At 32.1% G+C, this 14,469-nt stretch overlaps 1 protein-coding gene across 2 annotated transcripts in view; it reads left to right on the top strand.

The window, feature by feature from the left end:
• Positions 1–14,469, top strand: part of LOC114329551 (prolyl endopeptidase) — a 170,945-nt gene that overhangs the window by 40,791 nt on the left and 115,685 nt on the right. The window contains exon 1 of one of the 2 annotated variants that reach the window (XM_050641306.1): positions 13,205–13,329. The exons of the other annotated variant lie outside the window; for it this stretch is intronic. Within the exon in view, the coding sequence (XP_050497263.1) occupies positions 13,298–13,329 (32 nt within the window). The 5' untranslated portion in view covers positions 13,205–13,297. Of the gene's footprint in view, positions 1–13,204; positions 13,330–14,469 lie in introns of those variants that run through there. 2 annotated transcript variants of the gene reach the window in all.

The following is a 14,469-nucleotide window of genomic DNA, read 5'->3' as shown; positions in this document are numbered from 1 at the left end:
ATCTATACTAAATTTACAATAAAGATACAGTAGAAATAAACAAACCAAGATACGTTAAATGCTACTAGGAGCACTCCCGAACCATAATTTACAATGTATAAACTTTGGAAATGAGGATTTGGGATTTATAATAACCCGGTCCATATAGACATTTCAAATAACAAAAATTGCCGGAGAGCCAAATTTTGGGGGAGAGCTAGGGTATACCATAACAAATAAAGTTTAAAAAGTCCCCCATCGATCCCATGTGTGCGTCAAAAGTTATTCGGGGTCAAAGGTCAAAATTTGAGATTTTTTGGATTTTTTTCGAAAACGATAAGTTTTATCAAAAAAAAAACCTTAAACCAAAGTTGTAGATCTTTAAATTTTCTACAAAAATAGTCCCTACTATTTTTTTCCTAAGAGTTGCCATTCCTGAGATATCGCGATTCAAAGAGTCACATTATACATGATATTCACACGTTTACACACCACCTGTGAGTTAGTGTACTCGGTGCATTTTTTTACCGTGGTTTCCCCTGTATGCGTACTCCACTAACTGTTTTGACAATTTTAGGATAATTTAAGGAAACAATACCGGTCAAGTTCTAGATATTACCTTATTATTGATATTGATTATTGATATTGCTATTGATTATTAGGTTAACTATTGTTTTGATTTCTTTAGATATTTTAATCAGATTCATATTCTTGAAAGTCTACTTCAACAGCTTTTACAACTTTTTCGGCTTTAAAAAGAATAAAAATATATTTAACGTCTTTGGGCCAAAAAAATCTAGACGCATATCACTATTGTAGGTATTATAGAAAATGAAAACCTGGAGCAACTGAATTGTGATAGTATTATGCTAATGCTATTATGCGATTGCTAATGCCTAGTCAAAAAAAAAGTGATCTAATTTTTGTCTTATGTATTTTTTAGAATATGTTTTTTTGTTTGTCATGTGTTGTTTGGAACTTTCTGTTTTATATTTTTAAATATATTTTTTGGAATATTTTTCACGTTTGCTATTTTTCATGTTTGTTTAAAAAATATATTGTATGGATTTTACAATAAACATTTACAGTTAATGCATGTGCTTTCTTGTTAAAAAACTGACAACGAATAGCAATTAAGGGGGCCCCTAAATATGCAGTGCCCGTGCCCAGGGCCAAAAGTTAGGTTAAACCGGCACTGTATATATCCTTATATTGAAGTAATTATTTTTTTTATTTTGTACTAATTAATTTCTATTAAAGTAAAGAGTATTTGAGTATTTCATAGAGTACTTTTAAAATATATCATTAATGGCCTGATCTATTTTTGGAAAAAGAAAATACCCACAATTAACATTAACTGACTAAAATTAAACAGTTAGTAGCATAAAGAAGGAGTTCTTGATGAAACAAACCTTTTTATGATTCATTTAAAGTGAACGACTTAATTTATTTCAATATTTATTTAGAGAAATACTAAAAACATCATGCTTAGAATTGGGATGACTAATTACAAGACGGGAATAAGAATAATGACTGATTTGTTTCTGGCTCCACATGAAAGACGATAAAGCTTCTTACATTAATCATTGTGGTACAAAAATACAGACTTTAAAAGGAAATTTAGTCATTCGATTAAAATGTACTTATACGAAGTTCCGTACATTAAGTATGAGTGTATATATGTAGAATGTACATAAATAGACAGTTAACTGATAACGAGAGAATCTAAGCAAGGCGTATCACAGTGCACCAGTTATTTATCTATAGATAAATTATTTATAAATGTTTAACTCTCTTTTTGTGGAATGCAAATGCAAAATTCCATTAAAGTTTCCACTGTTAACTTTTTAGTCTCAAGCCTCTTTTGAGCAATGATATGGATATGAATGATAAAACAGATTCCATCCATTTATTTTAATATATCCCAGTCTATCTATCTTTGAAAAAATCATTGAGTTCACGTAAAAATCTTATACAGTTATACAGAATGTTTGGTTTAAAGCAGCGATTCTCAATCTTTTTGAGTAATGTACCATCTAAAGTTTCTTTTATTATATTTCTATATTTTTAGATTGTATAATCAAGACTTACTATGTACTACTATTTTAAGTTTTTGTGTGTTTTTTGTACCACCGCAAATAATGATATGTACCACCAGTGGTACATGTACCACAGATTGAGAGCCGCTGGTTTAAAGAATCACGAATAACTCACAAATTAAAGCACTTATACTAAATTTACAATCAAGATGCAGTAGAGATAAACAAACCAAGACACGTTAAATGCTACTAAGAGCACTCCCGAACCATAGTTTACAATTTATATATGTACATTATAATCCGGTCAACTTAGACATCAAAATGCTTGGCAAATAACAAAAATTGCCGGAGAGCCAAATTTTGGTGGGGAGCTAGGGTATACCATAACAAATAAAGTTTAAAAAGTCCCCATCGATTCCATGTGTGCGTCAAAAGTTATTCGGGGTCAAATGTCAAAATTTGAGATTTTTTGGATTTTTTTCGAAAACGGTAAGTTTTATCAAAAAAAAAAACCTCAAACCAAAGTTGTAGATCTTAACATTCTCTACAAAAATTGTTCTTACAATTTTTTTCCTAAGATTTACCATTCCTGAGATATCGCGATTTTAAAAGTTACTTTATACATTATATGCACATATAAGCCACGTATATACATATGTGGCCCTTAAGACAAGTATAAATGCCTATTTGTGTCTCTTTTATATAGTATATTATACTATTCTGAAAATATTTCTTCAAAAGGTAATCAGTCCCAAACTGAATTTCCTCTATCCACGTGGCCTTGAAAAACATTTGGCTATACCATTGTTTAAAAAAGAACAGATTTCTATTATAGGCAATGGCTACAGTATTGTCCGTAAGTCTGGTTCACATGGTATGAAAACACATGGGGCATTTCTCGAGGAAGAAGTACGAAAGAAAGTGTGATAAGTAAATGGGTTTACGGAATGCATGCAATGAATACTGTGTGTGAGGGGTTGCAAGTTCTTGCTAATGTTCGAATGGACACAACAGATCAGCATGTAGATGCAAGTGACTCGCGGCTCATAAAAAATGCTAAAGATATTAAAAAACTTCTAGACTGGTTTTCATCACATGATCCTTTTCCTAAAAATAATAAAATCATATCTATTGCTTCTGGAGTTGTTGGTGATGATAACATTAATTGCCATAAAGCTCGTGAAATTGGGATTGCTTCAATGGCTAAAATGACAGGTGAAACATTTAGTAATATAAAATTAAAACGCTCTGAAAAAGTACTCCCTCTTTTAGCTGCGAGTAGCACCGTGAAAGTTCACGAAGAGCTATAGATCCTGTATTATTATTTCAACGCATGAGTATCACTGAAGCTTTTGAGGATGAGATTGAAAAATTTTTTGAGTATGAATTAGCTCCTTACCCCTTATCACTTTTCGATGCAGCTGGAATGCGTAAAACAACAAAGTCAGCAATTTATGATTGCTTTGAATCAGTCAATACTGAGATTGATCGTAGAAACGCTACTTACATTATTGATGGAGGGTACCTACTACATCACGTTGTGTGGGATCGAGAAGAAACCTTTAGCGTTATTTTTGATAAATATGTTCAGTATCTACGCAGACATTACGGGCTTACAGTGACTGGTATTTGACGGCTACAATGACTCGACACAGAATATTAAAGCTGCAGAACAACGTCGTCGAACTACAAAAACATCATCGGGTTCCGAGATTATCTTTGATGAAAATATAACAGTTCCAGCGAATCAACAACAATTTTTCGCCAACATTAATAATAAATCTCGTTTCATTTCCATGTTAACTGACAAATTAACAGCTGCGAATATTGAAGTGAAACAAGCTAAAAATGACGCAGATGTCCTTATAATTGAGACAGCAATTGAAAATTTTAAGGCAACAAACACAACAATTGTAGTTGGTGAAGATGTTGATTTGTTGGTACTGATTACTGCAAGGACTCCAGTAGATAAAGTTATTTATTTTCTGAAACCTGGAAGGGCTCAACAGCGAACAGAGATATATTCTTCGAATAGTTTATCGGCTTATCCCAAATGCCAAAAGTACATTTTATTTTTACATGCGATAACCGGCTGCGACACTACGTCCGCAATGTACAGAAGGGGCAAAACGTCAGTACAGTAGAACGTCGATAATCCGGACGTCAAAAATCCGGACCGTCAATAATCCGGATTTGTATCTAGCAAAAATATCTGATTCTTTTAAAATAAATTAAGAACTTCGCTGCGAAAAACGAACCTCTACCGCAGTTCAAAAATATTTTACACATTTTTTTAAAAGCCGAAATAGTGTCTGATGTTTTTACTGTACACATGGTGCTATTATAAATTAATTACAATACAGTGTTTAAACATAAAAAATGTTTTGATTAATTTCACCTCTAGACACTTTACAGTAAAAGAGAAAACATAAAATTTTAAAACGTTTGTTGTACTTTAAAGTGTATACTGGCCTTTTTTGAGGTAATTTCGATAATCCGGATAATTTGATAATCCGGATGTGGTCCGGTCCCAATTAATACATTAATACGGTCCCATACAGTGCCGGATTAACCATTAGGCAAAGTAGGCAGTTGCCTAGGGGCCTCGACCCCAAAGGGGGCCTCGCAGCCCTCGCAGGGCCCAAAACGAAAACTATAAAATTGTTAATAAAAATATAAAAATTTGCCAAATTTTTACCTTTACCCAACTGACAATATAACAATATAAAATTTAATCTAAACAGTATGTTTCTACGAGTTGTGTCTGTTTTGAGTAATACCTACTAAAATATTTTTATACGTGTTGAAAAACATTTCAGGTAACCTAGTAAATACAAGATTTTAGCAATATAAGTAGACCTACAATGGGGTAAAGGTTATATCAACCATAATAAATTTATTTGAATTTGGACATTTGTCACGTACATTCTTTGAAGTTTTAGTGCTGATTCACATTATAGCTCAGGTCACGGTACGCTCACGCTCAGCTCAAGGTTCGGTCAACTATTCTTACACGCATTTTAATCATGCTATCCGCACTAAACACGACGGTCAAGTTCCATCCCTTTTTTTGGACCGCGTGGTTTCTCCGAGAGAATATTTTGATCGTGGCTTGAGCTGACCGTGAGCGGAGCGTGACTTGAGCTATAATGTGAATCAGCTATTATAGCTGATTCACATTATAGCTCAAGTCACGCTCCGCTCACGGTCAGCTCAAGCCACGATCAAAATATTCTCTCGGAGAAACCACGCGGTCCAAAAAAAGGGATGGAACTTGACCGTCGTGTTTAGTGCGGATAGCATGATTAAAATGCGTGTAAGAATAGTTGACCGAACCTTGAGCTGAGCGTGAGCGTACCGTGACCTGAGCTATAATGTGAATCAGCACATATATATATTGTATATACTAAAACTTAATATTATTGGCGTTGGGTGGTTTTATTTAAACATCGATGGTTGTTTCAATCTAATATTTATATCGAATTCATCTTTTCTTAGTTTGGTTTTGTTCTTTGGAAGAGAATAATTGTTATCGTGTAGTTAGGTGCAATAGTTGATTTGATAAATTTGCACATCAGATTGATTAATATTTTATTCTAATAACTCTTCATTTTAAAGCAGTGCCAGGGCACTTTTAAGTGATCACCAGACACCTTAATTTTTGACTTAGTGTATTTATCTGTTGTGCTTGGTATAATATTGGAATTTAAGCATTTGTTTTGATCTCTACAATATTTAAACCAGGTAAATTATTTTCAATAAAATGTATATAGTCCAGGGTAGTACCTACATATAGTTACAATTAATAGTATATAGTTAATATATAGTATCATAGTTACAATTTGTTCTTATAGGTATTACCTGTCGAAAAACGCTTTAGTACCTACCTTGGATGTTGAAGTGTCACGAACAGGGTATATTTTTGTCTTTTTACCCTGACCTAATATACAATCCCTGTAACGCTAATTACACACGCCGCTTTTGGACATTCGATTTTTATATCGACCTTGCAAATTCATATAGTGAACCACATGTGAGAAGAGGACATTGCACATACGCCGAACGGTGATCAACGGTCGTGCGTGTGTGTAATATCCCATTCTCACATGTGGTTCACTATAGGAATTAGGAAGGCCGATATAAAATCGACTGTCCAAAATCGGCGTATGTGTGTAATTAGCGTAAGTCAGGCTATAACGGTTGTGCGTTACTTCGTCAGAGGAATCAGTGGCGGCACTAAGATCCCGCAGGCCCCCCGTAAAGTTGTTCACCAGGCCCCTCCATAATAATACTGCACGATCACCATCATAACTGGTTGTAGGCTTAAATGATGCCCGAAATAAAATAAAAATAATATACGTTATTCTTTAAGGAAAGGTCAAACATCTATTGAGATATCTGAGACAATTATTTCATAAGACGTCACAATATTATCTAATTAAAGAAAATTCAATCAAAATAATTTATCGCCAATCTCAAAATTAAATGCATTGTTATCCAGTTAACAAAAGATGTATACACTCAATGGATTTAACCAATTTTCGCTATAAAAATGGAAAAAATTTTAGTAGGCCGTAATAGCAATAGCAATATTTTTTTCCTGTTATACATCAGCAGTCACTGAAGGTAAAAAATAACCATTACCTCCGATTTCGTTGAACCTCTGTCGATTTTCATTCAAATTGGTGAGGAATTAGAGGATAGAGGATACGCCAAGAAAATTATATTATTAAAAATAACATTTGTTATATAAAGTTAACAATTAAAATATTTGTCCTTTAATAACTCAAAAAGTATTGATTTATTTTGATCACTTGATATAACATATTTTTTGCTAAAAATTTATCCCTCGGTCCATTTATGAGGTTATTTTTAATAAAATAATTTTCACCCCTTTAAAAAGGGTGGCAACCGCCTCTGTTTATATGATCAGATCAATCTGTAAGTTTCATATATTCAACGTGCTTATTTTTTAAACAAATTGGTTTTAAAGTAGAATTTTTAATTTCGAAAAAATGCTTTTTTTCAAAATAACTTAAAAATTATTAGATATACCAAAAATCTCAAACCATAAAAAAAGTAACTTTTTCTTAAGGGGCCTCATAGCTTTGGTTGCCTAGGGGCCTCAAGATTCTTAATCCGGCACTGTATGCATAACTCATTAAACCAATTTTTATCGATCGCCATCGAAGAAGAAGAGTCGCCGTATTCAAGCACTTTTTGATTTCACTGTGCGATTTCCCTTCAAAAAACAAGAATCGAATCTCCGACAGATATTGCTTTTTTTGACACGCGGTCAAAACAAAACTACATACCATACAAGTCCGATTTGGCTGATTTTGACATTGGCCGTCTACAAGAATGTATTATACCAGTGTTTTTCAATCTTTTTGATTTTGCGACCCCTTTACAGGTTGAAATATTCTGGCGACCCCCTGGTGTCATAAAAAGCCAAAGGAATAATTTATTTAAAAACTACATACGTTAGGTAATAATTTTTTCTTATTTTGGTACATTTATCTATTATTCACGCGGGCCAAAAATTAAAGAACAGCCAACATTTTGCTTTCAGCAGTTTGACAAATCTACAAGTGTTTCCGACTGTGCACAGTTGCAGTATTTGTGCGCTTTGACGCAGATGACAATATCATGGAAGAAATCTTATTTTGCAAAGCACTTCCTACAAACACTACTGGCCAGTGTTTGTACGACATGTTTTTAGAAAGCACTTATACCTACAATATTGATTGGGATAAATATATCGCTATTTGTAGCGATGGCGTTAAAGCTATAAGTAGCAAAAATAGCGGATTCATTGCAAAATAAAATCGATAATGCCAAACATATCCTGGACACACTATTTTCTTCATCGACAGGCTCTAAGGTAGTACCTTCTGATATAAATAACGTGCTTAAGGAGGTAATAAAAATTCTAAATTCTATCAAAGGTGCTTTTCAAACCCAGCTATTCAGAATCGTTTGTGATATGGGCTCGCTTCATCAAAATCTCCTTTATCACACAGAGGTCAGTTGGCTATCAAAAAGAAAGGTGTTGACAATAGTTCTGGAATTGAGAGCTGAATTGTTAATGTTCTTCCAAGATGCAAAATCTAAATATGCTTACGGTTTTTCTGACCCTATGGGCTCTTGAAATGGCATTTTGGCAGATCTTTTTAGCCACCTTAACGATTTGAACAAGAACCTTCAAGGAAGAGAAGAGAATATTTTAACAGATAAAGTAAAAGCTTTTCACGCAAAACTTCGTTTGTGGTCAACCTCGCTGCAAAACAAAAGGTTTGACTATTTTCCATGTGTTCAGAAGATTGATGAAGATAATGCAACATACCAAAGTTTTGCAGCATCGGCTTACATTCCTTGCATTATACAGAGCTTGCATAATTTACAAGAGCAACTTTTGACATACTTTCTAGAGTACCTGACAATTGACAATAGCCGTAGATGGATTCTAAACCCTTGGTTGGACACATAAATACATCTGACTGATGTCAACAAAAAATGAAAGAATGTCTTTTAGATTTAGCTGCTGAAGGCATGCTTAAAATGGAATTTTATTCGCAAACTGTCGACATATTTTGGATAAAAATAAAACACCAATATCCAGAACTGGCAAGGGAAGCTCTTAAATTATTAGTGCAATTCGCCACTTTTGTGTGAACTGACATTTTCTTCAATGGTAGACATTAAAACTAAAAAGATAATTGAAAAACAAACAAGCACATCCTTCCCACTAAAATTGTGTTTTAAGAACATCAACTTTTTCTTTATCGAACGCTGTTAACATAAACATATCGTCAGTCTCTCTATCTGTCTTTCCCAGCACCATGTATTTCGTTTTTGAAGATATTCTTCTTTAGGCGCGATTCAATTGAGGGTAAAATTGTACATAAATCTGCGCGTCTGCGCACACAGACAGTATGTAGTTCCTTGCTAATCTTTCAAGATAGGTATTTATGTATCTGTATCCGTGCAAATAAGTCATTAAAAGAATATATTAGTGTTTTTAGTAAATTATTATTTATTATAATTCTTGTGTTTTTGGATTTGTGTTTCTCTGTAGTAAAATAATTATTTTACACTACATAACATTTTTACACTACTTGTCGCCGTGTTGTGTAATTATATCCGAAACTTACATGTCAATTAGAAGGACCTCGCTGGTGTAGTTGGTAGGGCGTTAGCTCCGTGATTGGAATGACGCGGGTTCAAATCTTGGGCGATTCATATTTTTTTTTATTTTTGGTTGTTTTAATAAAAATTTTTTGAAAGTGGTAGATAAGAAAGTTAGTTTAATTTTTAAATAAAATACAAATAACCTGTTAAGTATATTTACTTCGTTGAAATTACCTATATAATAGAAGAATATCTTCTTACGTGCGTACAAAGTACACACACATTCTTTTTTTTTTCATTTATTTCAGGGCCGAATTTTTTTGCTTCTCTCACTAATCTTCTCATGATTCTCTTTAATTAAACGCTTTTCTTTACTTCAATAATTTGCATCAAATCTTTAGACGTTAATTTGATTGACTTTTCTTCAATGCAAATGAATGAAAATTTGCAGACATATGCATTCGCGGGAACAATACACGAATAGTCAATAAATTTTTTTTTATGTTTATTAATTGTTTAAATAAAAAAAACGATTTTAATGGAAAATGCTTAAATTCTCTTGTTTTTTACAATGTAGAAACTTGAAACTTTTACGGATTGTAGCTAATGATATGAACTATACATAATTTCACTTTTTACGTTTGTTTACGTTATGCTTCATAAATAAACAATAAAGTTTCAAATTTTGAACGCTCATACAGTACGTAAATCGTTCAGCTGGACATAGGAAATATCCATTGAGAGAATTGTGGCAACTGCCCTAACCTGTGTTAGTTGAAGCTTCTGTTAGAGTACGAGTTTTTGGTGCAATAGAGCTGTTAGAGCGAATATAATGACATAATGAGTGAGTTTTGAAGCAAGGTTGTCCATAAATAAATCAAAAACAAAGTTTATGATTGATTCTACTGTAAATAGAATTCTTTTTAGAAATTATTTCTAAAATATTTTTTATTTAAAAACTAATTTCAAAACTAAACAGTTTTCCATTCCCGTAGGCCAAAGATATTTAGCTACTACTTTGTCATATTTTGACGTTTATTTATGTGTCGAAATTTTTGAGGTTAATGCCCCTTAATGCTAACAACCATATTGTCATCAAGAGAGAGCTCAGTTGCCACAATTATCTCAATATAATAGAATGTAGGTATTTATGTATCTAAATATATACAATGTATGTTCCCTATGTCCAGCTGAACGATTTACGTACTGTATATTTGTTTATATATAAATCGGCGTTTATTCGTGTCAAATTTCAATACGATACGAAACAAAACTTCAACCAAAACTCGAATTCAAAAAATTCGTGATTTTATCGTAGTCTTAGAAAAACCACCGGTAGAGACGTTTTGTGCTACAATTAACATTAGAATTCGTTTTGTCGTATTAATTAATTAAACGCTTTTCTTTAGTTCAATCGTTTGGGTCAAATCTTTGGACGTTAATTTGACTGCCTTTTCTTCAATGCAAATGACTAAAAATTTGCAGACATAGTCATTCGCGGGAACAATACACGAAAAGTCAATAACAATTTTTTTGTTTATTAATTGTTGAAATAAAAAAACGATTTTAACGGAAAATGCTTAAATTCTCTTGTTTTTTACAATGAAGAAACTTGAAACTTTTACAGATTGTAGCTAATTATATGAACTATGCATAATTTCACTTTTTACGTTTGTTTACGTTATGCTTCATAAATAAACAATAAAGTTTCAAATTTTGAACGCTCATATATTTGTTTATATATAAATCGGCGTTTATTCGTGTCAAATTTCAATACGATACGAAACAAAACTACAACCAAAACTCGAATTAAAAAAATTCGTGATTTTATCGTAGTCTTAGAAAAACCACCGGTAGAGACGTTTTGTGCTACAATTAACATTAGAATTCGTTTTGTCGTATTAATTAATTAAACGCTTTTCTTTAGTTCAATCGTTTGGGTCAAATCTTTGGACGTTAATTTGACTGCCTTTTCTTCAACGCAAATGACTAAAAATTTGCAGACATAGTCATTCGCGGGAACAATACACGAAAAGTCAATAAAAATTTTTTTTGTTTATTAATTGTTGAAATAAAAAAACGATTTTAACGGAAAATGCTTAAATTCTCTTGTTTTTTACAATGAATAAACTTGAAACTTTTACAGATTGTAGCTAATTATATGAACTATGCATAATTTCACTTTTACGTTAATTTTTTACGTTATGCTTCATAAATAAACAATAAAGTTTAAATTTTTTTGCCGATTCCGACTACTTTTCATGTTTGTACATCATAATATGTTTTATACATATTTTAATAAACATGACGATATATTTTAATGTTTGAAAAATGTAAGACTAAAAAGTAAAAAAATAAAAAAAATATGAAAAAAATATTTTTAAGAAACGCTTTTCTTTAGTTACGAGTGACTAAAATTAAACATATTATGAAAAAAATCAACTAAAAAGCAAAAAATAAAAAATAATTGAAAAAATCTAACACATTGGTTAAAGAAAAGCGTGGTGCGAAAACCGTTTTATTCGATAAAGACGCGCCACGCTTTTCTTTGACGAATGTGTTAGATTGTTTCAATTTTTTTTTTATTTTTTGCTTTTTAGTTGGTTTTTTTATAATATGTTTAATTTTAGTCACTCGTAACTAAAGAAAAGCGTTTCTTAAAAATATTTTTTTCATATTTTTTATTCGTTTTCGCTAGCAGGTTACGGTAGATCGTTTCTTGCGTTTCTATTCTGCTGTTTTTACAATTATTTCCTCCACCAAATTAAATAACGCTATCTCTAGAGGGTCACCTTGTCTAGGTCCTTTTTAACTATAAACTATCTCGATTTGTGACTGTTCCACACTATTTTGTTGATTGTCTTATTTAAGGTCATTCTTATTAGCTTGATTAGTTTTCTGGCATTTCTGGTTGTCTTAGTGCTTTGTACATTATTTCTCTACCAATTTTATCATAAGTCTGATTAAAATTTATGAATAGCGCATACAAAACCATTTTATATTCGTAACAAGTTGTTTGGATTTCTTTTATGTTAAATATTTGTTTTCTCGTCGATCTGTTATTTCTAAAGCCTGCTTGGTATTCTCCTGTTTCTCTACGCATAATTTAATCTTTCTCTCACAATCCTAGCAAATATCTTATAGCACACGTCCAGTAGAGCAATACCCCTGCAATTTTGCACCATGGTTGCATCCCCTTTTTTTATGTAATGGGTTATCCAGGCTCTGGTCCACTCTTCAGGCTCTCTTTTCTTCTTTCCATATAAGTTCTATCAGTTCCTACACCTTTTCTTGTAGTTTTCTTCCACTTGCCTTCGGCAGGTCTGCACTTATTTCACTTTGACCTGGACCTTTATTGGTTTTCAGTTTGCTTACAACTCTTTGCACTTCGTCTTTGGTTGATTTGGCTATTTTGATGTCTGTTTCCTGTGCTCTGTCTTCGTTCTCTCCCTAATCTTCTTTATCACTGTTTAATATATTTTGAAATACATTTTCCATTCTTTAATTTTCGGCTTTTTCGGCAACTTTTTTCGGCTCACTTACTAGCTCTCTTTCTTTTGTCTTTATGTAGCTTGGTTTCCTTTGGTACCCTTTTCCTACTTTCTTTACCTCGGGATAAAATGAACTTACATATTTCATTATTTTTAAAATTGTCTTATATCTCTTGCAACTTTTTTTCATTATTCTCTCTTTTTCTTCCTGTAACTTTTCTTTAACTGATTCCGTCCCTGGTTATACTCTACACTGTTTTTATCGTTAATAACTGTTTTTATCGTATTATACTCTCCACTAGTATAAACAATAGTTAAGAAATTTATTTCAATTACTAATCTAATTTTTTTAACACAAGCATCTATTGTCTTTGGCTAAACAATCAATATATATATGCGACCCTATATCTTCGTCAACACGAAAGTGCATGTTGACGAGCTTAATACGGCACTGCTAATATGTAGAAAAGTATCCTCAATGCCATGATCATCAAATAGACTTTTTCGTATTGAGACACCACGTACGTACGTAGCAAAGCAATTGAAGATATCAATATAAAATTGTTTTTTAATAATACACAATTACAACATTCTTTAAACAGTTGGAAAAAATCAAAACAAACGACCGGACAAAGGTCCTAGTGTAGTGAATACATAATGAGGACTTGGGTGCTCACCATGTGGTTGGGGTAAGGACTCAAGAATAGTAATAATTAATACTGTTATTTTTACATTAGAAACAAAATATTTTTAATTTTTTCACCTCTTTGATAAAATTCAAAACAGCACGTTTTTTCATAAATGAATATATCAACAATGTTGAAATGAACTAGTTGTAATACTTAACTACAATATACAAGTTAAAATGATATATATATATATATATATATATATATATATATATATATATATATATATATATATATATATATAATATATACAGGGTGTCCCAAAAGTAGTGGAACGGTCGAATATTTCAAGAACTAAACATCGGATCGAAAAACTGAAAAATACGTGTTCAATCATTTTCAAAAATCTATCCAATGACAGCAAACACCAACCCCCACTACACCCCCTGGAGGTGGGGTGGGGATAACTTTAAGATCTCAAATGGAAACCCCTAGTTTTTCTTGCAGATTTGGATTCGTTACGTAGTCCATGTGGTAAGACCGCTCCCGTCTAAAAAAATTTCTGATTCGGTTTCTCTGTGGATTCCTATTCAAAAATGTCCCCTTTAAACATGATACAATAACAGAAGATATGACATGGAGCAGGTAGGCGGGGCCAACGTATCTACGTCACTCTGTGAGTAGATCAGCATTATATTCAGTGTTGTCGTATAGTAAACACTGTTTATTTTTGTGTTTAGGGTGAATTTTACTTATAATTTGTTACACTTTTATCAAAAATATTATATTCATAGTTAGATTTGAATAGTCCTTAGGAGGTGTGATCATAAATATAATTAATGAATAAGAGAACTTAAGTAATAAAAAAATATAACTGATGGGCTTCATGACTATCGCAGCTTTAACTTTTTAACACATTACAATTTTATTGTTACCTTTATTTCATCGTCAGTACATGTATTATACAGGGTGTATAATACATGTATTATATATAGGGTGGAAGGCATTTATGGAATAAAATTATTTCTGCCCTTGTTTTAAAAAATTTTAAAAGACGCTGAAACCCGTTCATTTTTATATATAAATGTAGGCTTTTTAAACCTAAATTTAAATTTAAACAGGGTGATTCACGCAAGCCTGGTATAGTTCATAAGCTTTATTTTTAATGGAACACACTATATATTTTTATATTATTAAAAG

The sequence above is a fragment of the Diabrotica virgifera genome, chromosome 10 (assembly GCF_917563875.1).
Source record: "Diabrotica virgifera virgifera chromosome 10, PGI_DIABVI_V3a".
In the NCBI taxonomy this organism is placed as follows: Eukaryota; Metazoa; Arthropoda; class Insecta; order Coleoptera; family Chrysomelidae; genus Diabrotica; species Diabrotica virgifera.
This window is presented reverse-complemented; position numbering and strand designations above follow the sequence as displayed.